Here is a 26,967-nt window from a genome sequence, read left to right on the forward strand (position 1 = left end):
AATCAGATAAATAGATCATATGAAATTATTGACACCGCAATCATAAAGTATTGTGCTTTGTTGTCCCAGGAATCAATATACACCGAATCAATCGGATAATTAGATCATATAAAATTATTGGATAATTAGATATTTTAACTGTTTCGATTATAATGTTGAATTTTGTTGTTCCCGGAATTAGTATACAATCGGATAATTAGATCATATAGAAATTTGTGGTCAAATCAACATGTTTACAAATGGAAGTACGGACGTCATAGAAATGATTATAGTGTTGCTACGTTTTCTAAATTGTACCTATCTGCTGCAGAAATCACCATGTAAAGTTCGAAATACAAAAAGTAGATAGATGTAAAGTATGGATGGGCGGACCGAATCTAATTATAGAAAAAAACAAATATATCAATAACACAGGGTGGTGAATCAAAATGGTCGTATGGATGGGCGGACCAAACCTAATTATAGGAGAAGCAATTATATAAATAACACAGGGTGGTGAATCAAATTGCACTCAAACTTGAAATTGAAACATTATGTGTTGCTCAATTTTGGATGAATCAAATTAAAGTGAATAGATGTGGGCGGATTTCAATCTATTTAAAAACTTGGAATATAAGGAACGTATTGCGAAAGTTTTGGTGGATCAGAATAAAATGGAAGAATAACTAAAACTTGGAATTATAATGGATGTGTTAAGTTGTTGTTTAAGCTTAAATTTTATTAAGGACACTCGATATAGAATAGTATATATTGCGATTTAGTGATGTTGATTCAGCAAAATTATTTATGAAGCTTAGAATTTCATGAAGCAAAATTGTTATAATGCATTAGATATTTGAGTGGAGCTGTCTCTCTTCATGGAGAAGGGGGGTGGGCAATAATTTGGCAAGGAAAGTTTGCACTGTCTCTCGGAGTTGGTATGCGCAAGATGGGGTGGTGCAGAGAGGTAGCAGCAATGATGAGCAGGAGTTGGGCGTTGTATGCGCAAAAGTTGAGCTGCGCAAGAAAGTGCTCTCAGGTATAGAGAAAAATAGTTAGTTGTGCTTCAACTTTCAAGATTCTAATACATAAAAATAGTTGTGGATGATATAAGTTATTATTCAGATATTTCATTGAATAATTAGGTAAATTTTTTACTGTATTAGACTAATATATTGTATTAAGAATTATTTTTATGTTGCTCGATTATTGACAAACATTTGATTAATATTATATTTCTTAATACATTTTTAAGAAGACATGTTGAAATTTTATTTGTTAAGTGATAACATTTAAGTATGGCATCTAAAATAATTGTATTATGTTTTAGATTGGTCGAAAAGAGGAGTAGTTGTGGTGGTTGAGATACAGTATTACCTGTTGGTGAGTTTTAGTTTGTTAAGATTTTAATGATGTTCAATATTGATATACATTTGATTAATGTTATATATACTAATACATGTTAAAGAAATTATTTTATTTTGTTGAGTGAAAATAAAATATGTATTAAATAAGTTTTGGCATCTAAAATGATTGTATTTTGTTTTAGATCGGCCGCAAGAGAAGTAGTTGGTGGTGACTGAAATATAGTTTTGAATTTGGCCATTGTTTTGTGTTGACATTGGTATTATTTGTAGGTGAGTGATTTGTTTTGTTTTATGATATAGTTAAAAGGTGTGAGAGAGAGTGGAGGCTGGTATATGATACACTTTGCTCTGACCGATTATATGTTGAATTGTTGGTGGAGAGAGAGTGGAGGCTGGTACAGGATACACTATGGTACATGACCGATTATATGTTGAATTTTATCGATATTAAAGGAGCATTATTTATGATTGTTTAGTAATTGGGTCAGTAATATTGTGAAACATGCTATTGCTGCTGTAGAATCTGTTTATAGATTAGATGTGAAGTCTGTTGAAGTTCAGAATGCTAAACAGGAAGCTAAACAATAATGCGGTCAAGAAGCTTGGAGTATCACCAGGAAGGTAGATATTAAGTTCAAGGTTCCTGTATTCTCTGGCAACTATAAGGAGATTTAGTGATCATGAAAAGTACCTGAAGCTAACAACTGAGTGCTTGCACAAAACTCCAAAGGAAGCCTGTGCTGGATTGACAACATATTTGGAATGTATGGAGCTGCTGGAGTTTATGGATTTACTAATATTCTGTCTATTGTGCAACAGAATATGTTTCCTCATGATGTACTAGAGCTGATGATGTTACAGATTAAATACTTGCAAACAATGATTGATGAAGCTATCTTTGAGCTTGAATATGATATCTTGCAAACAATGATTGATGAAGCTATCTTTGAGCTTGAATATGATATCTCTATATATGGGAAGACTATTACTGATCTTGGCAAGAAGAGTCTTAAATCAACCAGTAGTGGCAAATCATATGCAACTAATGATAGTACTGGTGATAGTGATGATCATAATCCTACTGAAGCAAGTCAATCTGTTGGTACTGGTGATAGTGATAATCATAATCCTACTGAAGCAAGTCAATCTGTTGATACTGTTGTTGCAACCCTTTCTCAACATGTTATAAGTACTCCAATCAACAGTCCAACTGCTGCCAAGGAGAAGAAAAGTAATTTAGATTTATGATTGCTAGATTTATAATAACTGTTGAAAAGTTTTGAAGACTTGGAGGTGTTAAATTTAAGCATTTAAGCAACAGTTGTGGATAATAAGACGTCGGAGAGTAGTTTTGAAGCTTAATTTGAAAATTGAGGATTCGTATGTCAGAATAACGTAAATAAATGCACAGTGAGTCAGGTAGATACAAAGAGTTAAACGAATTATGTTGATATTTATTTTGAACAGATGTGCACAGTGTGTCAGGATGATGCAAATAAATGCACAGTGAGTCAGGTAGCTACAAAGAGATGTATTTACAGTTGTCAAAATGAGAAGTATTTAGTTGATAGATAATAATAAACAAAGATATACACCATGGGCTAGAAGCTATTGTGAAGTTGTGCAGAATTTTAAAATAGCATGCATTGTATCTTAAATATATTTATGACTGATAAAACGGATATTTGTAAGTTGTTAATACAGTGGGCAGTCAAAGTATAATGCTGGTTAGTGAAATTTTAGCTGTTCTAAAGAAGGCGGGGCTTAAAGATGATGTGGCTGTTGTAGATTTGACTGCCAGGTTGGATATCTTACTTGTCAATAGCTGGTGTTTTTGTCGATAGTTAGTATTGAAAAACGAAATGGATCAGATTTCGAATCAATCTATGGCGAAGGTTTTGGTTGCTTTTGTTCGGCTGCAGTTTTCTCTGTGTTTGTTGTTTCTGTTCATTGATTTCAACGTTATCATTGGTTGGAGTGTCGACAGTAGCATCATTGTTATAACGAAAATCATTGGCAGTTTCTGTATTTTGAATGACATGTCGATTTTTGGATTCTAACAGAGATGTTAATAGCAGTTATTGTGGTTGTCATTATTAGGCTTAAGTCATGCCTGACTATGCAATAGATATAATCTCCTGGATGATAAATGTGAACAGCAGTTCTGATTTTTGACCTGAGACCTCAAACATTTGGCAGGTTTGGCTACTAGAATGGTTGAGTTAGATGCTCGGTTGGCTAACCTGCAGGATCAGCAACGTATTTTGAATCAGGAAAGGGTGAATTTTGGGAAGTAGCTAGAGTCGATGCTAGAAAGGATTCGATTCCAATTTTTTGAAGAGATTGGAGGCTTCTTGTGGTGGAGGTGAATGGCTGTTGTGTTGTTTGAGAAAATCACAGTTGCTAAGTGGAAACCAGTTTATAACTAAGTTTATAACTAAGCTAAGGTCAACTGGTATGGTTATATCGTTTGTGGTGTTGTAGCATTGGTATGGTTATGTCATTTGTGAGATGATTGATGGATTGATGGATAATGATGGATTGATGGATATGAATGATACTACTATTATCAAGAAAAATTTGGCAAAAGAAAATGAATATTATGATCAATGATTATGAATAATTATAGTTTTATGTGTGTTAATTCATATTTTATTTTATTTTATGTATTAAATATTTGTTGAGGCAGTAGTAGTCTCGAAAAGGTTCAAAATTAATGTTTTATATTAATGCTCTATAATGCCATGTTTTAAATCTGATGGTTATATGTTAATCAGTGTTTTTTTTATATCATGCATTTATAATAACTATGTTAATCAATGCATTATATGTTAATCAATGCATTTTCAGTGATTATATATTAATCAATGTTTTTTTTTTAAAAAAAAATATTAAAAAGAAACAAAAAAAAAAAAAAAAAAAAAAAAAAACACATAAAGAAAAAAGGAATATAAAAAAAAAAAAAAAAAAAAAAACACAAAAGAGTTCTAAGGAACCAAAATAATAAAAAAAAAATGTATATGAAGTGTTTAAAGATCTGGAAATAAAATAAAAAAAATAAAATAAAAATATGGCAGGTGTCATACCAGATCAATTATTATCTATTTAATAAGCATTCAATGCTACTTATAATATATATATGTCAATTAACATGTAATAAACATATTGTTATATTCAATCTGAAATATTACAGTTTTGAAATCCATGTTCATGTTAAAGCCAGGGAGAAATGTGATGTATAGTCCCTTTCTTCCTGACTTGAGAGCAATGTATGTATTTTGTATATTAGCTTTTAGTTCTTGTGTCAACCGTTTCGGAGCAAGACCTTTGCTCTGCAACTCGGCACGAACCCAAAAGTGAATACTTGCTATTATATTTAATATTATTATTGTATGTTTAACTTGTCTTGAATTAATACACTTTATTAGAATATTTAGTTGTTTGTTCTTGCTATTACTACACGTCAAATACGACACAAAATTATGTACTTTTAATATGCCTATAAATGATTTTATCCTTTAGTAAAATTAGCATAAGAAATAGGCGTTATATATACTTTTAGAAAAATATTAAAAATCCATTCTAAGCAAAATTGAAATAAAAAGTTTACAAAATAGTAAATAAACTACAATAAAAGGAATTATATGAAAATATTATATTATATTATACAGGCAACCATCTTATTTCTTGTTTTGAGAATAAAATAGGAAGGGGGTAAAGAGGGGATAAAGAAAGTGTTGCCTGTACAAAATAATATGTTAGGCCATTTTTTTTATTTTTTTACTTTTTTTCAATTTTACTTACAATGGATTCGTAATATTTTTCTGATTCTAAAGGTATATATGAACCCATATTTTTTATGCCTGTGTAATGATATAATTAACTTCAAAGTTTTTATTCTCGTGGGTTTAAAAAAATCGATTTTTTCAATAATTACCTGACAGAAATCAAAAAGTAAGGTTTCAAATTAAAGATCTTACTATTTTTGTTCATAATGGCCATTTTCTTCCTTTTTTTGTTGCGTTTTAGTACCTTAAAATCGACTTAATTTTTTTTAAAAACTTAAATTACTTTAAAAAATAAGAGCTCTTAAAAAAAAACGATTGCATATCTGAATTCTATGGAAAATTTTACATCTACTACTTACTAAAAGCACCGGCTAGCTATAAAAATAAAAGTTAATACACCTTTTTTAGAAATTATATTTTGCAGTATGTCAAACAATTATAAAATACAATTTTTCATTTTTTTATGGGATTTACTTTGACATATTCGAATATAATTGACTTAAATTCATAACATTGATTTATTCAATTATTATTGGAGGATTTTTATAAGCTAATATATTCTATATTTATGGTAGGTCCGTCCTTGGCTCTAAAAATTAATTCATGCATGTTATACTCATCTTTTTGATTACAACATGATGATTCCTGTAATATCTAGGTACAATATAGAAAACATAATCATTTTATTGCTTGCTACTTCTATTTCTTTGACTAGACTTCTAGAATGGTGATATTTTTTTGACGATTTATTAGGCACAAAGTTAAAACAAGTATTAGAGCATTTTGCAGCAGATTTGGTATTAAAAACATTTCTTTCTTTAATAAAAAAAGAACTGTTACTCTACTTATGTTTATCTGATAAATAAATAAAGATACATTTATCCTTGTTACAGATTCACTTTAACAAAAATGTATGTAAATCTTTATTCTAAAATACCTTTTTAAAAGCGAAGCTTTTCTTTAATTAGGGTCGGTCCGTACGTCCGTCACAAACAGATAGCTTTTTTAGTTAATTTAGGAATGTTAGAATTGTCCTATCGATTTCAAACTTTGCATGGTGATTCCTTTAGTAGTTAGGTTCGATTTAGAAAGCGTAACAACTCTATAATCATTACAAGAATGTCTGTACGTCGATTTTAAACATGTTGATTTTTTTTACTTTTTTAACAACAAATTTTTTTTTGTGATCTAATCATCCGATTGATCTGATTTTTGGTATGTTTATTCCTGGGACAACAAAGTATAGTGTTTCAAGCAAAACAACTCTATAATCAAAAACTTTTTTGTATGGCAAAATTCATACTAGATGTACAATAGTACAATTATATTTTTTTTAAATTGTAATGTCTATTTTTTGGCAAGTATTCTATTTTTTCTCGTACTTCTAGTACTAATTTTGTGTATTTTAGTATTTTTTTCGACAACCTGGGTATGGAAGAAATAATAAATATTGTAATTTTGTTTGTATGTATTATGTATATCTGTAATTTAAAAAAAAAATATTTTAAATACTTCTAGAGGAGCTTCACTGGAGCTAATAAGAATAATTTTGTTTGTAAGTTCTTCAAATATGTAGGCCATTCAAATTTGTTAAGACTTCGCGTCTATACCACTGCAAAGCTTTTACAACAAAGTTAATAAATTTTACAGTAAGATTAATTTGCAATTAATTTCAGTTTATCTGTGCATTGACATAAGATCTTATCTTATAATTTGACTGTCTAAAGCTTTATTGGATGAAAAATAGTTTTCAAGTATGGCTTCGAAACCGATTAATATCAGCTGGATTAGAATTCTCAGAGATTCTCAGCCATACTTAAAAATCATGTGTGTAGCCCGCGACTTTGGCTTCTCGGGTCTAATAAAACTGGTTTTAATTATATAATTTTTACTTTTAATATCCGCGGAAAGCTGTCCATGATACAATGCGATATATAACTATTCTTTAACATCAAAAATACCAACACCAGTACAATAAATAAAATTTTAAATTTTACACAAAGACTACTTATCCTTATTTTAAAGTAACAGGATGTGTATCTGTCTGCAGTCTAAAATTTCGCTAATCGCTGGACTTGCATGGTTTTTAAAGAGAAGTTTTTTTTAGGTCTTGGGAAGGGTTATAAATATTTTTGGGTAGGATACCTCCATTCTCGTAAGAGAAATCTCTCCCCCCCCCCCAAAAAAAAACACCTTTTTTGAATGATCAACCGTATAGAATGTATCCAACAACTGATTAATTCGATTCTCAGCTCAAATCAGCTCAGATCACTGGATCAACATGTTAAGTTGTTCATTTTAAGCTGCCTCAGTATTTGTGCGTCTTTAAAGCTGAAAAAGCAAGTTTTCGGTGTTTAATTGTGATTAAACTTTTTGTATAATCTCTGAAGAGTATAGGAATGAATGTATAATGTGCCAAACTTGACTTTAGGTTAGTCCATTATGAAAGCAATAGGATTTTAACGGGTGTCAAAGTTATATTTTGAAGTTTACTGCTTAATTGAAAAAGTCTAATTCAACAAGAAAATAAAACATTTGTTATTTAAGCTCAAGTTTCCTATCCGTAAAAGATAGGTCTTATGTTGATTTGGGCATTTTATAATTGTATTGTCACTTTTAAATTTGGCATGATGATTCCTGAAATAGGTAGGTACATTTCAAACATATCGATCTATAACTTTTTTTTGACAAAAGTTTTTTTTATGTTTGAATTATCCGATTCACAGGACAATAAAGTATAATGTCATAATAATAAAAATCTAGATATGTACGTGCATGGTTTGACTTCAGTTTTGTAACCAATTTACAGACCATTTTGTTTAGACTTGTTCATTTGTATTCATTTTAATAAGTTATGGCGTTCTACAGCTATTAATGTTAGTTTGTCCTACTGTTCAGAGCTTTGCTTTTATGATTGTTGTCATCCTTGTTACATTGACTTTTTTATCTTTAATATTAAAAAATTAGCATTGAATTGCAAAGCATTTGTTGATAACTAAGGTTTTGATGATTTGATTATGAAAGGCTTGGATTTAGTCAGGAATAAGGGATAAATACATTTACAATTTTAATTTTTTAATAATACAGCCTGGGGCATGCACAAAAACCTCATTTTGGACCTCTTAACACCCTCCCCACTCTATACAATTTTAATCTTTTCATTCATTCTACGGGGAACTTTACCTGCTCTTTTCATTACTTAACCTAACCTTACCAATATTTATTTTTTTGCATCGCTTAATTTAGATATTGTCCTCCCTGTTTTTATATTTGATTAACTAAAGCTTAATCCCTGAATTTAAATAGCAATGCATATATAGTATACATGGATGTTGGGACAGTGGAATTTTTGTCGTCAATTTAAGTTGTTAGTGTAGTCCTTAGATATTGGTCAATATGTGCCTCCATGTTCAATGGAGGTTATGAAGTATATTTGTGGTATTCGCCACCCCTAAGCCCTAAGTATATAGTAACTTTGCTTCCAACTTGTGGGCGGTCCGAGAGATCTGAACCCCCCCTGTATTAAAGTATTTATAGTTTGACAACCCTATTGTGTTTAATCTGATTATCTTGCTTTTACCCACCCCTTCCAGGGATGGGGGATAAATATTGCCTATTATATTTATTGTGTGTATATATTTGTAACCTCTGATTTTCGTATTAATTATTCCAATCTATGCATTGACCATTTTGTTGTATTATAAATTAGTATCTTGTGAGCTCTGAATAAAGTAACATCCCAAATTTATATTCTGTTTGTTATTTGTTGATTCATAGAGAAGCACAGCTTCTCTATAACTACACTTGTCCACGTCTGTTCACACCGCCGTAATACCCGGACTTGGGAAGCGGCTGACAAACTCCAGCCGCTACCACATATTAGCCAGCTTGAAGAAACAATTTATCAGGGTAAATGAGAATCTCTTACAATATCTCCACATATTATATATCCATTAATATGACAATAGTGTCCTGGTTTTAATTGGCAATAGAACATACTATTTTAAGCAAAATTCTATTTTTCTCTTCAAAAGTCAAATATTGTTTTCCTTACTAGAGGTTCACCCTTAGAGGCCTCTAGAGTCACGTGAGCAAAGTGTTTTATTTTAATTAAAAATAAAAATTTTATCATAGAAAAAAGTTTAGTTAAAAAGTTAAAAATCAGTATGTTTTAAATAGAGCTTTCTATACGAACTTTCTGATAACAATGAAGTATAGTTGCTTTGCTTTCTAAATCGTACCTAACTAAGATTGAAATCGATAGGACAATTCTAACAAGCTCAGATTTAAAATATGAGTTATCAATTACTTACAGACGGACTGGCCCTAACTATAGAAAAGCTTCACTTTTAAAAATTAAAAATATGATGAAATAGACAATATATAGACAAATTTATAGACATGATACAAATATATATAGATCAACAAAAGCCAAGGTATGCAATTAGGTCATATTTAGCATGGCATTTATCTAAGAATCTGCATTGGTCAAATTAATGAGAAACTACAAAACTCAAATTTTGAAAATTTTTAGTAACTCAGAGATAAAAATATGACAATGGTATGCTTTGGCAGGGGCCGTAATTTAGCTAATTAATTCCGTTAGAAATTGCTGAAAATTTGAATATTTTATTGGCAATGTTGGAGCAAAAATTGTTTTGTGTTGTGAAATGGGAAAGAAGGTCAAGGGAAAAGAAGAGGGGTGGGATAAAAAGGCAGGAAAGTACTATTCAAAGGTTTTCTCAGTCCTCTGTATTGATAGTTGATTAGACTATAAGAGTGTACCTTGTATTGAAAGTTGTCTAAGTGATGTGCCATTGCATTTGTATACAAATTAGACTGTAAGAGTGTCCACTGTATTGAAAGTTGTCTAAGTGATGTACCATTGCATTTGTATACAAATTAGACTATAAGAGTGTCCCCTGTCTTGAAAGTTGTCAAAGTGATGTACCATTACATTTGTGTACAAATTAGACTATAAGAGTGTCCACTGTCTTGAAAGTTGTCAAAGTGATGTACCATTACATTTGTGTACAAATTAGACTATAAGAGTGTCCCCCTGTATTGAAAGTTGTCTAAGTGATGTGCCATTGCATTTGTGCAAGAATTAAACATATGCCAAATAACTTTTCTTGGGACACCATAGAAAGCGGTAGAATGCTGGCAGAAGCTAAGAATAACTTTTTTTCTGATTTAATTAACATCTAGGCTGTGAGTGATGGTTGTTATTGTATAAAGTAGTAATGCTTTTTGTCTGTAGGTTAAGCAAGAACTACTGAACCGATTAAATTCTTTTTAAGGAAAACTTTATGTAAGTCTCGAGATAGTTTTAAAATAATTCTAGTCTAAAGAAGGGATAATTTTGATATTCATAATTGGGGATGGGGGGAGGGGTGAAACATAAACTTATCGTTCATTGCCTTATCTCTAAAGATTCAGGTGATAATAAAAGCTGCTTGACTTGTTAAGCAGGTGCCTTAAATAAACGATCATCAGAGTGGTTCAAGTAGGTATATTGAATAATAAGAATGGATGTATGATACGTGGATATAAGGACAGGGTAAAATTTGTCGTCAATTTAGGTTGATAATAAGGACCTCATGTATTGGTCAATTCGTTTATTAAGTAGTAGGGTAGGGGATGGGATAAAGAGGGTGGATGATGGCAATTTTAGCTAGCTGAAACTATCACTTTGTTAGAGTAAATGAAAATCTGGTGCAACATATAAGTAATTATATTTTGATTCATGTTAGACATATAATTGATTTTTGATTTTTGAAAAGAAAATCTCAAATTATTTATCTTTCTATTACTTGAATTGTATTGAAATAGCATCTTCTCTCACTGACTGACTGACCGTTCCTCCCTCCTTCAAACAGAAAACTTGTATAATTTAACCTGTCTTCTTTTTTCAAGAGTTATTCAATAATATTTGAAAACATTTGTATAATTTCAATAATTTGTAATCTTTTAAGAAAGTTTCATCCATACAATGTACATATATTCAATACTTCATATTTTTATATTTCAACTCTGAATTTTCGAAATCATAGTAATGCCGCTAAAATGAACCTACCACGCGGCTCCTTTGTCCAAAGACATCAAATAATATGCTATTGTTTTAATTTAAAGACTCATGGTTAATATTCTGTCTCCTCTTATGGGAAGAATAAAACTTTTTAAGGATCCAACTCATGGTTAATAATATTGTGTCTCGTCCTATGGGATGAATAAAACTTTTCAAGGGTCCAACTCATGGTTAATAATATTGTGTCTCGTCCTATGGGAAGAATAACACTTTTTAAGGATCCAACTCTAGGTTAATATTGTGTCTCGTCCTATGGGAAGAATAACACTTTTTAAGGATCCAACTCTGGGTTAATATTGTGTCTCGTCCTATGGGAAGAATAACACATTTAAGGATCCAACTCATGGTTAATATTGTGTCTCGTCCTATGGGAAGAATAACACTTTTTAAGGATCCAACTTTGGGTTAATATTGTGTCTCGTCCTATGGAAAGACTAACACTTTTAAAGGATCCATCTCTGGGTTAATATTGTGTCTCGTCCTATGGGAAGAATAATACTTTTAAGGATCCAACTCTGAGTTAATATTGTGTCTCGTCCTATGAGAAGAATAAAACTTTTTAAGGATCCAACTCTGAGTTAACATTGTGTCTCGTCCTATGAGAAGAAAAATACTTTTAAGGATCCAACTCTAGGTTAATATTGTGTCTCATCCTATGGGAAGAATGATACTTTTAAGGATCCAACTCTGGGTTAATATTGTGTCTCGTCCTATGGGAAGAATAACACTTGACTTGTAATTGGATGTGGTCAATAAAAGAGAGAGAAAGAGGACAAGGGGCTGTTTATTACACTAGTCCCCAAAGTTCTACAATATTGTTTACTTATTTGTTGGCTAAGTGGCTTCACAACTTTGGGGACTTTTGATTGGTTGGATCATTAAGTTGAGTGTTAAAACGTTTCAACCAATAATATCATTCTACAGAAGGGGTAATTTTGTGTAACATCATTGGGGATGTACATTAATTTATCGGCAATTGTTTTATCCCTTTAGATCCCTGGGTCAATAAAAAAGGAAGTACAATACTTAACAAAACAAAGTGGTTATACTAAAAGGTTACGATTTTACAACTTTAGATTATACTAGTTGCTTCGCTCCTAGCCTCTAGGGGAGGGCGGAGGAAGTTAGAAAAATGAATAAAAAAGCACTCCATTATTTATATCTAGCTTCTCTAAAATGTACAAACAATTCGGACCAGCATTTCCCGAGATCTTTAACTTCATACTAGGATAAATGAATTGGATAAAAAAATATATTTAGTTAGTTAACATCTGAACACCTTTACCTACTTTAGACTCACAATAAGCTTAAGGATAGATTTTTTGGATGGTTTAAGAAAGAAAGCATCTTTAAAAAATCTACATATTTTTAACTTTTTTAGCGTCTGCGGCTAGCTTCTCTATAATTTTCTACTATCAGCAACAAAGTTTGGCGGCTGAACATTATTTTAAAAAAAGGTGTATCAACTTTTTTTTTATAGCTAGCCGGTTTTTTTAGTAAGTAGTAGATGTAAAATTTTTCATAGAATTCAGATATGCAATCGGTTTTTTTGTAGACCTCTTATTTTTTAAGTAATTTAAGTTTTTAAAAAAAATTAAGTCGATTTTAAGGTACTAAAATGCAACAAAAAAAAAGAAAGAAAATGGCCATTATGAACAAAAATAGTAAGATCTTTAATTTGACACCTTACCTTTTCAATTCTGTCAGGTAATTATAGAAAAAATTGATTTTTTTAAACCCACGAGAATAAAAACTTTGAACTTATTTTTTTCATTCCCCAGGCATAAGAAATAGGCATTATATATACTGTTAGAATGAGAAAAGTATTACAAATCGATTCTAAGCAAAATTGAAATAAAAAGTTTACAATATAGTATATAAACTACAATAAAAGGAATTATATGAAAATATCATATTATATTATACAGGCAACGCCTTAATTCTTGAATTGAGTATAAAAATGGGAAGTGGGTAAAGAGGGGGTAAAGAGGGGTTAAAAAAGGTAAGACGAAAGTATTTGATTTTTTTACTTTTTTTCAATTTTGCTTACAATGGATTCGTAATATTTTTCTGATTCTAAAGGTATATATGAACCCATATTATTTTACCTGTCAAATGATAAAATTAAGTTCAAAGTTTTTATTCTCGTGGGTTTAAAAAAATAAATTTTTTCAATAATTACCTGACAAAATTCAAAAAGTAAGGTGTCAAATTAAAGATCTTACTATTTTTGTACATAATGGACATTTTCATCCTTTTTTTGTTGCGTTTTAGTACCTTAAAATTGACTTAATCTTTTTTTTAAAAACTTAAATTACTTAAAAAATAAGAGGTCTACAAAAAAACCGATTGCATATCTGAATTCTATGAAAAATTTTACACTACTACTTACTAAAAGAACCGGCTAGCTATAAAAAAAAAGTTGATACACCTTCTTTGACATCTGCAGCTTGTCAGCTGCTTTATCTGCATATTGCTTTTTTACTCTTTGCTGCATAAAAAGCGGCTGAATGCTAAAAATGAAATAAAATATTGAGCCTGTTTGTTTGAAATCCTTGACAAAGCTACTCCTAGAATATCAACAATAAATGTAAAAGTAAAGCCAGAAAGGGAGAGGACATTGGACCCTAATTAATGCTGGTTTAAAAACTTTGGGGACTAAGTTCAAATCTTGATTGGTTGGTTTAGAATAGCAGTGTAATAACTTTACAACTACAGTAGAGGTTGTAGTTTTTATTACTACATTTATTATTAACTGTCTTATCCCTTAAGATCACTGGACTAACAACAGTATATGTAAAAGTAATACATATGGAAATTTTCAGGGATTGAGAGGTAAGTCAATGGGTATAAATTAAAATCTAATATTTGATTTAAAGTTAATATGTTATCTTTGTCTAAATTGAAAGTGTTTAACATTTTTTTTATTTCAAGCTCAGACCGCGTCATAACTAAAGATAATAAAAAGAATACCCGATGGAAGACGATAAAAGTGTAAGATAAATCTATATTTAAAAATATAACATTAACACAAGGGTATCAAAGGTTTTTCTATTCAATAATTGTTTAGGTATATATGTTAGAATGTAAATTACTTAAATCTTACAAATAAAACCCTCTCTCCCCTGCTTATCTAAATGTAAGCACTACATAGCTTCTAGGGGCTTTTTCCCTACAGGTTCAGGGTAGATTGTTAAAAAATCATCATATTATTATTACAGACAATAGTTTTTCATATTTAAATTTTCCATTTTTATTTTATTAAAAAAGAAAAAAGAAGGAATATTTATTTTATCAAAATTTTTTTAAAAATTTAAATATAAAAAAATGAAAAAAAATAATTTGGTTGGGTAATTTTTCTTTATTTGTGGGTTGTCCCACACTCCAACAAAATTGCTTCAAATCACCAAGAACCAGTAGCTCCATACCCTGAAGAGAATAGCCCAATCCTTTCAGCGGTTTCTTAAGCTTCAGACAGACGGACAGACATGGTTCTTCTATGTATTATGTATTAACTTATTCAGTTACCTCTGGAAAGTGGAAGTCATATAATTTTCGTTAAGAACCTTAAACAAATATAATGTAATACACTCAACGATTCTTGACCCAAAAATAATGTCATTATAAAACTAGCGGCTGCTGCAATAGCCCTAAAAAATATTTCATTTTTTTCTGTTATCAATCAGGACACAAACAAAGTAAATGAGTTATTTAAGCAAACAAAATTTAGCATAAATGGATATTTAAATCCCAAGGTATTAAATGATCGAGCGTTAGCTCATCATTTAATACCGAGGGATTTAAATATCCATTTATGCTAAATTTTGTTTGCTTAAATAACATTCTATTGCAACAAAAAGGTGATGTTAGCAAATAATTTCTTAAATAAAATCATAAAACGTTTTTTCATTTAATTTTCATTTTTTTCACTTTTGTGTTTTTATTTGACATTAAAAATAAAAATCATAAAAAATCTTCCAAATCAAAGAGAAAAAATCTTTGAATTATTGGTCAATTTAAGTTCAAAGATTTTTTTATTGTAAAAAGTTAATTTTTTAAAAATATTTTAGAAAAAAAATCTTCTAACAAAAAAAATTATCATAATCCAAGATGGCGTCAATACATGTAAAATAATATTTTCAAAACAAAAAATTAAAACTTGAATATCTTTTTTCACAGATTGAATTTCAAAAATCGGTCTGACAGTTTTTCCAAAGTCAGTATGATCTATCGAATGGAAAAGGTTTGAAACTGATAGAACATTTCTTTATACTAAAACATATTCTTTCTCCCATTTTTTCCCACACTTGCAAAAAATGAAATTCAATGAAAATTAAATGGTTCCCACACTAAAAAAAAGTTCCCACGGGTCCTAAAAATGAAATTAAATGAAAAACATATGTATCATTTAAATGAAAATTAAATGGTTCCCACGCTCAAAAAATTTTCACACACATGAAATTCTTGAAAAAACCTAATTAATTGAATATTTAAACAAACTGAATATCGCGTTTTTTGCAATGGAATGAGAATTGATATTAACTTCAGTTAAGCAACCCTTCCCAAAAATATAGAATCATGGAAAGGACCAACAATACGCTTCTCTACAAAGATATCAATTAGCTTGGTTGCAAGATCTTAAAGAACAGACAAAATGAAAGACAAACGGATAAACTAAAGGATAACAGACAGACTGACTATAGATTATGATATTGAATTTGGCTTTATCATTAAAGTAAAAGAATAGACTTTCAATTGGGTCTTTGAATATCAATAAGCGTCAGAAATATTAATACAGCCAATTTGCTACAAAATAGCAGATATCAATTTGTTAGAAGACGATACTTGAGACAGGTAGTTGTCTAGGTTATACATCTATACATTTATTGCTTCTGCAACCGCTTTTAACCGCTTTTTTAACTGCAGCTGCCCGTAAATATTAGTATTTGCCTAAAACAAGTAGGACATTAATATGTAGCTATTTATTATATCGTATAATGGAATATAGACAGCTTTCCGCTGATAGTAAAATAAAAAAATTTAGATGAATTACAGCTTTGTCATTTTATTCTTTATGGAAAATTGTCTATACAATACGATACATGATTTTTTAGAATGGCTTAGAACCAGTTATAATACAGCGGATATTAATTGGTTTCGAAGTCATACTGGAAAAATTATTCTTTATCATATGTCCACTTTATAGTGATCGAAAGGGATAAGACAATGGTCTAATGATGTATTTCCCCAATGATAATACACAAAATTAACCCTTCTTGTAGCGTAAAATTAGTGGTTGAAACTTTTGAACACTCAATTTAATAAACCAACCAATCAAAATTCACTAAAGCCCCCAAAGTTGTTACGCCGACGAATAAGAAACGTTATTATAAAACTTTGGGGACTAGTATAATAAACAGCCTATTGTCCCCCCTCTCTCTCTGCCACTTTACTCCTGTCAACATATTTGATGATGATTATAAAACACAAGTATTTTTTTAAGTATTTATATTTACCAATGTCACAGAATGTAAATTTGGACCTCTTAGGTTTTTAATTCAATTAATAAACGTATAATTAAAGTTTCATGCCTAAAGATTATTACGTTTTTTTGTTTCATCATTTTTAATTGTAATATTATACTTATAAGCAATGAAAATTAGATTTATTTCAAATTGCAGCATTTTTTTCAAAGTTCATTAATGAAGTTATTTTCCTTTTTATCATTTTACTAACTTTTAAAGATTATAATATCTTTTTAGGAAATCATTTTCAAAATACTTTTATTGTTTATAATTATAGAGTCAAAGCAAAATTGTGAGTAAATTTGTTGAAAAACTTCTTAATAAGGGATAATGTTTATGAACATACTTACATTTTTAGAAATTGATTATATAGTTGCTTTGCTTATAATATTGTACTTTGTTGTCCTAGGAATCAGTATACCAAAAATCAGAACAATCGGATAATTAGATCACATAAAAATTAGTTGTTAAAAATGTAGAAATTCAACATGTTTAAAATGGACGTACTGACATTCTGGTAATGATTATAGAGTTGCTACGCTTTCTAAATCGTATCTTACTACTACAGGAATCACCAAGCAAAATTTGAAATCGATAGGACAATTATAACATGCCTAAATTAATGAGAAAAGCTATCCATCTCAGACGTACGGACGGACGGACCGACCCTAATTATAGAAAAGCTTTGCTTTTAAAAAATAAATTCTGTAAGCAGGGCCAATTTACAAAGCGAGGATATTTGAAATGTTTTATATGTCCTATATATTTATTTGTATTAAAGGTAAAGCAGGTTGCAAATTTTATTCCTTTCTCGGGGAGGAGAAGGACCATTAATCTTCACCACTTTCATTCCTCCCAATAACTTGAAGCTTGTAAAGTAAAATAATATTTTTTTATGGGGAGAGGGGGGGGGGTATTTGTACATCTTAAACTAGCGGCTACGCCCCTAGAGGCCTCTAGGGCACAAAAATGTTTTTTTTTTAAATTCTATTTTAAGATATCCTGTTGTTTTGGCCGCTCGCTGGGTTTAGTTATTTTTTGCGACCTCTTCCCAAATATAGTTATAAACCTTTCCAGGTGAGAAGCTACACAGTAAAGGAGAACCATATCGGATCAGCAGCAGACGAGATCCTTCAGTACACAGACAAGCAGATTTTATCATAAGGAATGTCTTATACCTGCATCCCTGTTTATTTCTACATTTTATGAAAAGCAACGGGTCATTCACTTTGACCTAGAGATATAAAAGCTAATATAAAAAAAGCAAGGATGAAAACATTCAGAATTTTTTAAAAGAAAGCTTTATTATTTATAATTTGAAAAGTGAACTTACGAACATTGTGCTAATGATAATAGAGCACCATGCTCTTTCAATATTGCACAAAAAGTGTGACAAAAATCTTCATGCAAAGTTTGAAATAGATTGGACAATTCTATCACGCATACCACTCAATATTCTATTTCTTTATTACTAAAGGCACAGTCATTCTAATTCGGTTAACGCTTGTTTGTCTTTCTTATTTGTTGGGATTATGTCATATGGATGTTTCATCTTTTTTTGGTAGCGAAGCTACTGTATTATTAACTTTGTCTGTCTGTCCGTCCGCAGTTCTGTCATATCGTTCACAAACGAAATGAGATTTTCTCGTCTGCTATATAAGAAATGCAGAAGAAATATTTAGTGAAGATTTCTTGTACTAATGAGTATCCAGTGCATAATCAACTTGGTCCATCGGTCTGTCGATCATGCGTCATAAATACTTTTTTTTCAAAAGTTTGCATATTCTCTCTCTTTCTAAACAATTAATATTTGCTTTATAGCTCACTTTGTCCATATGTCCAGCCATCTTTTTGGTGCTTCGCTACAAATGGATGTTTTCTTTTCAAGAATCGCTACCTATATGGAAATTGATCCTAAGATGATTTCATGAAGCTCTTTATAGTGCCCATAAAAAATGACGTCATATTACAATAGTTCATTATTCTAATATGACGTAATTAGGGATTTTTCAGCCAAAAGTTTTTAAAATTTATTGCCTACAAAAAGAGTGGATAGATTTAAGAACTTTAGGTCAAAAAATCCCAAATTACGTCATAGACGTTAGATTTAAGGACTATTCTAATATGACGTCATTTTTCATAGGTACAATAAAGATCTTCTAATTTCACCATAAATTTAATTAAGACTTGCAACTGATATTCAGAGAGTTAGGTAAAATTTTGAGGCCGACAATTTAAGTTTAAAATTGTTTCTATTTTACAACTTAGATTAGACTTTGCCTCATTTCACTTCAGGGATAAATGGATAGGTAAAGTTGTTTATAATTTTTTCCCCTTGTCTTTTTAGGATGTAGCATGTTTGTCTGTGTGTGTGTTTGTGCTAGTACCGAAGTATATCACCAACTACAGTAAACCAATTTACAGGTCATGTGATGGCTTAAGCTTTTTTTGGTGGAAAAAATAAGACACAATAAAAACTGTCCCGAATTTGTATTAATTTTGAGGAACACGACTCCAGTGACGTCATATTTTTCTTTCCCGAAAAAGGGAAGGGGGGAAGAAAATCTCTTCAAAATAGATGAAGAAACCCCCCTTTTCTCCGATCTCTTTTTTCTTCCCCCCTTCCCTTTTTTTTCTTTCTCCCTTCCCTTTTTCGGGAAAGAAAAATATGACGTAACTGGAGTCGTGTTCCTCAAAATTAATACAAATTCGGGACAGTTTTTATTGTGTCGAAAAAATCTTCTATCCACCCAAGAGAAATTACCGCCCCCTTCCACTTCCACAATTAGAACTAAAATTAAAAGTTGACGGTTAATTCCCTATTTCATAAGAGCTCCTAATTGCCTATAGGGGCGTGGCCAATAATATCAAATAAAGGTAAAATTTTATTGTTAGCAAAGCGTTATAGTGTAGATATAGGTTCAGTAAAGCCTGTCTTATATTATGCTCAAGTCAATTAATATATTTTACCTTGGAATTTACTTAATATTTGCTACTTAAAAAACCACTGAGCTAGAACTTTAAATCATTTAGTGCCCCCCCTCTGCCACTGCTGCCAATAAAGTATTGGTCTTCAAATCCTGTGGGTGCTTCGCTTTCCTGGCTCACCACCAATGATGTGTCTACTAGATATTTAAAATATTAACTATTCTAAACCCTAAACGTATCGTATTTCGAGAAAATTTGGAAGGGAATTTAGAGATATGAAAATATTGAAATTGGGGAATATTTATATACGTGTGCAAGAATTCTATTTCAAAAATAGGATATTTATTCCCCTCTCCCTTCGTTCAAAAATACATCCCTATTTCTATTTTTCTAAATATTCAAATTTCTTAATATTTATATACGAAGTACTTGGTAAATAAATAGAAGATTTTGAAAAATAATAAATTTTTACGTTTTATATTTCTATTTCGAAATAAATCACGCAATCTTAAATTAAGTATGTTCGTTAAACAATTCCGAAATAAAATTTACTAGATATATTAGACTTTTAGGTTCTTTCTATGAAATTAATGTGATGACATAATTTCCTTACTCCAAAAAGTCTACCTGTTAAGAATACGACATTTTAGACGTCTTACTTTTTTCATTGCTTTTTTTACAGGGTAAAATAAAAATTCTTCCTAATATTAAAAAAGGATAATTTTGCATTACGTAAAAAAAGTATATAACGATAATGAAATATATTAAAGTTAACTTATAATAGTTTGTAATTGTATTTGTAACAATATATTTATAGATTCCCTGTTATTTGATATCATCCGTTTCCGGTGTATGCTGTTATATCAGGGATAAATATATACACAAAAATTCCTCCAACAAATTTTTATTATTTACCGTGGTCAAAACATATTAAAAAATCTTATTTTAAAAAATGTAAATATAACGAAATAAATTATATTGAAGTTTCTAATTACCCATGTACATTTCTACCTCGTGCACCTCGTGCACACACACATAGTTCTTCAGTCCTTATTTGAATTTCAGAGTGTATTGACACGTCATACTACGCGTTAGTTAGATACAAAGAAAAGTGAAAAATAATAAAAAATTTAATATTCAATGTGAAAACTTCAAATGGAATTATATTAATACAATAAAATAAAGTGATAAATATTATTTGCATAGTTATAAAAAAAAGAAGAAAGAAACAAAGTCAAGTGTCAACACAAGAAGATCTAATTCTGTACTGTCGTCCGAAAAAAATTATTGTAGTCTATTGTTTTGTGTGAATGTCATAAGAGTACATACACGTCAAAATAATAGGCTATGTTTTCTATTTCGGAAGGCAGTACACATAATCATTTACTGTATATTAAGGTAAGGATTTTGTAATAATTTGTAAATATAAAGTGATAAGTCTGTTCGTTATAACTTAATTATTCTTATTTTGCCTTTTGGTAATTTCAATTTTAAACGCACAGATTTTATACTGTGAATAATTCGGCAAGCTCCATACTTTGTTTTTAATTATGTTTATTTTTTATTTTTTTATATCGTTCCAAAATTACAAAGTATCGGGTGTGTTTTATCGATAAGTCTTACCTAAAAATATTGAATCCCTGTGTTCGAAAAGAATTTCCGTGCATTTTTTTACGTCGTTCAGAACGGCTCGGCTCCACATTAGTTAAAAGTGAGTTTTTACAGTAATAATATGATTTAACGGTCTATTTCCTTAAATTAAACTTAAAAACCATATGTTACCAAATATACACACATCCGCAGCCGTATTTCTAGATTCGGCTCCGCGTTTTTTTGCGTTGAAACTCGGTTTTAAATGTACGCTCATATTAAACCTGATTATCAAGCTGTTTTTAAACAAATTTACTTACAATTTTGCTTAGACTCTTATATATTCGCATTCTGATAATTCAGTTCTGACATTAATGTCCGTATTTTTTTTTACATTTTAACAACAAATTTTTATGTGACCTAATTATCCGATTGGTCTGATTTTTGGTTTACTGATGTTTGAATGTACAATAATATAAGCGAAGCGGCAAGTACGCATTTTTATTTTTTTCCATCACCCTTTAATTGAAATTCAAATTTATTTTTGGATATTTAGTATTTACTTTCATTTGATGTCCAACTTATTTACTCTAGAACCTCGAGCAAGAGACCATCCACGCATAAAGACACAAGACAAGTATGATTTGAGTAATGTTTTTGGCTTCGCTACTTATTGATTATTCATCCTTGTTAAATTAAATAACAATACTGCAAAAAAAATAAATATATCAATAAACAGTTTTTTGGGTTTTATTACAACATTTATTTTATAATGGTAATGATACAGATATTTAAAAAACACAAAATTATTTCATTAAATTATTTGTTTTACTTTTACTTCTACTTTATTTCTTTCCAACATAATTAATATGATAAACATATTTACAAAAATTATTTCACTTTTCCAGTTCCTTGGTTGCTGTCTTCTTGGTAACTTTTACCTGCCTATCCCAAAATGCTTGGGACTTCTTGGGGACTAGCTTGTTCATCTTCAAGAACATGATGGCGTGGATGGTTTCTTTCTCTAGGTTATAGCGCCTCGATGAGTAAACTAATTTGAGGTGTGAGAAAATTCTCTCACACCTCGCATTAGAAACAGGTAAGTTGTTGAAGTTGGTCATCAAACTGACAAGTCCAGGTGGATAACATATCTTCTCTGCAACATGTTCATACCTGGCAGTAAGCATCCTGTGGCTTGCGGTCATTGCTCCTTGTTTGTACAGTTTCTGGCGTTCTTCAACATCGAAATCCTTGGACTTAGATTTTTTGACTTTCGCAATTTCCTCCTTTATCTTAGCGACTTCACGTTGGTAACCGTATGTCAAGGCATGCAACTTGGATTCTTCTATGTTATTCCAATCCTTCAGCCCAGCTTTCAGGTGTTTCTTCATGACGTCCAGGGGATCCTTCTGTTTGTCACGTTGTTCTTTCTTTTTCTTCTTGGCTGCTGCTTGAGCCTGAATTTCTTTGAACTCTTGTTGTTTGTTCCATAACATCTTTTGGATGGGTGTCATCATGCCTGTAATACATAAATATAATTAATAAAAATGATAATTGAATTATTTAACTAATGTTATTATTATTATCTATTTTAATTAATATTGTATATCTTTACCTGTGGGAGGTGCAGTTTCTGGAGATTCGTACTCGTCAGCTTCGGAATCCTCATTGTCGGCATCCGCATTAGCTCTACGCAGGTCGGCCTCTTCATCTGCCTTTTCTTCAGGACTTAGGTTGGCTCTCAGTGAGATTCGGTGTAGCCGTTCACCCAACAACCTACAATTTTTGGGTGCTTGTTGTAAAATTGTTTTTGCTTCATCCTGTGTCACCGTAAAGCTTTGTGTGCCACTCGCAATCATTTCCAAATGACTGCGTGACAGGGGGTGTAGGTAGAGACAGACTTGCCAGCCTGCATTAGTACGGACAATCTTGTTAACTCTCAGGTGAAGGAACTTGAATACACGTCTAGCGAATAAGTTGCCAGGCATACTTGTCCGTAGGGTAAAGAACACCGTATCCAGCATGGTGAACATCTGGACGATTGTGGCCTCATGGGCTTGTGCGGGAATTGTCAGCATGGTATCCACACACTCCAACACTTGCAGGACTTCTCTGAGGGCAAGAACCTGGTCAGGTGTTGGCCACAGATTGTCAAACTTCTTGTTGACTAAAATAAAAATTAAAAATTAAAAATTAATTCTATTGATATATACAGTTCTAATTTTTAATTAAGGGAACGAGAGAAGAAATAATTTATTTAGTTTAAATTTTAATAAACTTCTATTTGTTACCTTTCTCTTTTGTTTAATTAAGGGACAGAGAGAAATTTAAGTTGGTAATTTTGTTAGTTTTAAATTGTTGTTTAAATTATAATTAACTTTTTTGGGTTTACCTTTCTGATCCTGCACGGATTTTTTCACCTTCTGAAGTAGTTGTTTGTTGTCAAACAACTCTAAGAACCGCTTTATCATGTTCATTCTGGAGCTCCATCTCGTCTCCACGTATCTGGTAAGCATACGTTGTCCACTCTCTACCAAAATGCGACGCAGCTTCTTGTTATTCATAATTTTACTGACCAGCTTTGCCAGGTTAATTATGGTTCTGTTGTACCCCTTCCCTTTCTAAAAAAATATAATATTTGTTAATTTTCACGTTTTTGTATAATTTATTATTTAACTTTTTAAGTTACTGTATAAGTTATTTAGTTGGTTCTATTAATCATTTAATTAATTTACTTACAACTTTGGCAGCCTGCTTCAACGCCAACTCCACTTGGTGGTTGAGGCAAACACCTCCCACTATAAGTCCACATTTCTGCTCATCACATATCATTGTTTTCTGGATGTTCTCTTCTATTAGTTTCCCGAAATTTGTGATTGCTGAAAAGAAATAATTTAATAAATTAATATAATTTAGTTAAATGCATTTCGTGAAACTACCCCTGTAAATCATTAAATGTAATTCATTGAATTTTTTGGGAATGAATTTAATTTAACTTTACTTACCCTCTCTTTGTTGTGGATCTTTGATGGCGATGGACCTGTAGAAAATCGCACTTGATATGCCGCCATCGCCTTGTCTTGTTCCTGCCAGGGTTTCTTCACCTCCATCCTGACCCTCACCTTCGGCTTCTACAACACCATCCTCAACCTCATCTAAATCTTCTATAACCATATCCAACGGGATTTCATCTTCACTATCAGCCTCAGGTGTGTCTTCCTTATCACTATCATCATCATCATCACCGACTCCCTCATCTTCATCCTCATGGTTCATGAAACTTGTATACTCTGTGGGGGTTTTCCCGTGCTCTTCATTGAGTATCTTGACGGACTAAAGAATGAAAAATAAATTAATGATTTACTTTCTAATGGTATTGTTTTAGAATATTAATTCTCGTATTCATTCAAATATTCATCTAAAAAAACTGGTTTTATCTTACAATTGTACATTTTACATCCGCGGAAAGCCATTTAAAATACGATGCGAGAAAAAACTATTAAATAGTTATGATTTTATAATTATAATTTATAATTTTTCATTACCTTTACACAGTTGGCAGCCGAGTCGGATGTGGAGCTGAGAAGTTGATAATGCTCAAGCCCAAACCTTTTCAACAGTTCTTCGAAATATTCGTAGATGCTGCGGCCGGAAGCATCGGGTTTAGGCATCTAAACATAAGTAATTAATCAAATTATCATTTAGGTATTTGTGGTCATTCTAAATTTCTAAGAATTAATTTTAAACTTATACCTGTTCACAGGCGAGCAACAATTCTTTGGGACCGTCTGCATCGGTATAGTTTGCAGTTACTGAAAAATTAGTAATTCTTTTATATTATTCATTCATAATAGTTTACTTTACTTTATTTAATTCAGGTTATGTAGCTGCTGCAGTTGTAATTGCATTAATAAATAATAATAGTTTATTTATTTTATTTAGGTTACCTGCAATGAAGTCGGTGTGGTGAACATTGCCGAAGTCGAAGGAAAGGTGCAAACCTGCGGAAACAAAGATAATATTGATTATAATTATTTGTTATTTAAAATAATTAAATATTAACATTTTTTCCGCAGGTGTGCACCTTTCCTTCGATTTCGGCAATGTACACACCCGCGGAAGTGAAGATAATTTAAATTAATTATTTGTTATTTCTTTCAGATTTTGAAATTATTTAGTAATGTTTTAGTTTATAAATTATAATACTTAATAGTTAATAGTTATTAATACCTTTATTTTCTAAAATCTTCTTGAAGGATTCCATGTAATACTTGTGCTGCCCCTGCAGCCAGTTATGAAGCTGTTTGCTGGTGGGTGCATCCTGCTTCTTGCCTTTCTCAAGTAAACCGACCTGCTTGGCGATGAGATGGTCAAAGGCATTGGCATCCTTATCCTTAAAGCGAATTTTTTAAAGTTAGTATGTTTTTCAACCTATTTTTAAAAAATACACTATTCTAACTGACATGAAGATATATTTCGATTTTAGCAATCATTTTCAATTAATTTTGTTTAAAAAAATATAGGTATGAGACATTAGATAACAGCAAATATGATCAAAAATATTAAACATACATTTACCTTAAAGTGAAGGAAACTTTCATTATTAACCAGTTTTCCTGTTATGTGGCGCAGCGCTTCTAGGGCAGTGACGTATATTTTGACTTCATGGATAACTTCAGCATCTGCCTGGGCCTGTTGAAACTTCCTCTGAAAGCTGGCCAGGTTCACTCCCTTCCTATACTCTCGGTAAACATCTCTGTGGTCAATGATCCAGTGACGGGTAAACCTCCTAAACAGGTAAGCAATTAATATTATTTTTTTTAGCAAAGCTACTCTATAATTCACCTTGTCCGTCAGTATATATTTTTAATCAATGTTTATGAATACTTAATACCAGTGTTCTGGAGCCGGGAGCAGCAACATTTTTTGTGGAGCCGGATCCGGAGCCGTATTTTTTGTTAAAAACGGCTCCGGCTCCGGACTAGGTAAAAATGATTTTTTAAAGTAATATTATAATTTGGCAACGGTCTATTTCCATATAATAAACTGAAAAACTATTGTTACTTAACAAATAGACACACATCCTTCTACTTTTATATAGCTTTAATCAAATAAAAGCAAAATATTTTATATTATTTATCTTATTTTATCAAATTCAATAATGGAAAAAAATTGATATATTAATTTTAAGGTAGGAGCCGGAGCTGGAGCCGGAGCCGGGAGCCGTATTTCCAAATACGGCTCCCCGGAGCCGGAGCCGCATCAAAATTATACGGCTCCGGCACGTTGCGTTAATACATCATGTTATTTTATGTCAACTTAATATTATTACCTAAGAAGGTTAGTTTCTTGCAGTATAAATTTCTCTCTTGCTTTTCCATCTGTGGGGTATTCTTTCACGTGGTATGTGCCATCCCAGGTATTGAAGTTACAGTATTTGCACCCCCGCCCCCACGGGGTCTTATGCTTACCCTTTCCAGGGTAGTTGGGGATCATGTAAGCATGATCTTCAAGCACTTTAACCAAGTAGACATAAACCTGAAGTAATTTTAATTTTATTAAACATTTTATTTAATAATCTCACACCTGTAACTCTTTTTTTAGTTGTGTTCCTTTCTTGACTTTTAGTTTTGCTTTCAAAAAGTGTCACTTTTGCCCCCCCCCCCCCTCTACATTTTATTATTATTTTTAGTATTTATGTT

The 26,967-nt window shown here is 31.1% G+C and overlaps 1 protein-coding gene and 1 long non-coding RNA gene across 2 annotated transcripts; one reads left to right on the forward strand and one right to left on the reverse strand.

The window, feature by feature from the left end:
* The first annotated feature begins 838 nt into the window (after positions 1-838).
* On the forward strand, positions 839-1,652 carry LOC145331825 (uncharacterized). Its single transcript, XR_013883917.1, has 3 exons — positions 839-1,018; positions 1,310-1,362; positions 1,529-1,652. It is a non-coding gene; the product is annotated as an uncharacterized LOC145331825 (long non-coding RNA).
* An 18,819-nt stretch (positions 1,653-20,471) lies between these two features.
* On the reverse strand, positions 20,472-26,915 carry LOC145331132 (uncharacterized). The gene is made up of 11 exons (XM_080175760.1): positions 26,598-26,915; positions 25,844-26,054; positions 25,496-25,658; positions 25,213-25,266; positions 25,019-25,077; positions 24,811-24,936; positions 24,271-24,598; positions 24,005-24,144; positions 23,658-23,886; positions 22,881-23,432; positions 20,472-22,784 (listed from the first exon to the last, which is right to left on the reverse strand). Exons 1-11 carry the CDS (start codon positions 26,759-26,761, stop codon positions 22,162-22,164), a joined length of 2,649 nt encoding a protein of 882 aa, XP_080031886.1. The 5' UTR covers positions 26,762-26,915; the 3' UTR covers positions 20,472-22,161.
* Positions 26,916-26,967: the final 52 nt, after the last annotated feature.

This window comes from Acartia tonsa, chromosome 11 (assembly GCF_053477335.1).
Source record: "Acartia tonsa isolate MP-2025a chromosome 11, ASM5347733v1, whole genome shotgun sequence".
NCBI lineage: Eukaryota > Metazoa > Arthropoda > Copepoda > Calanoida > Acartiidae > Acartia > Acartia tonsa.

Excerpts from the sequence above, each read along its gene's own strand:
- LOC145331132 (XM_080175760.1), bottom strand. The coding sequence starts at position 26,761 with ATGATCCCCAACTACCCTGGAAAGGGTAAGCATAAGACCCCGTGGGGG. Across the intron at positions 23,887-24,004 it reads TGAAGCAGGCTGCCAAAGTT|AAAGGGAAGGGGTACAACAG; the intron begins GTAAGTAAATTA and ends ATATTTTTTTAG. Across the intron at positions 22,785-22,880 it reads AGAAACTGCACCTCCCACAG|GCATGATGACACCCATCCAA; the intron begins GTAAAGATATAC and ends TATGTATTACAG.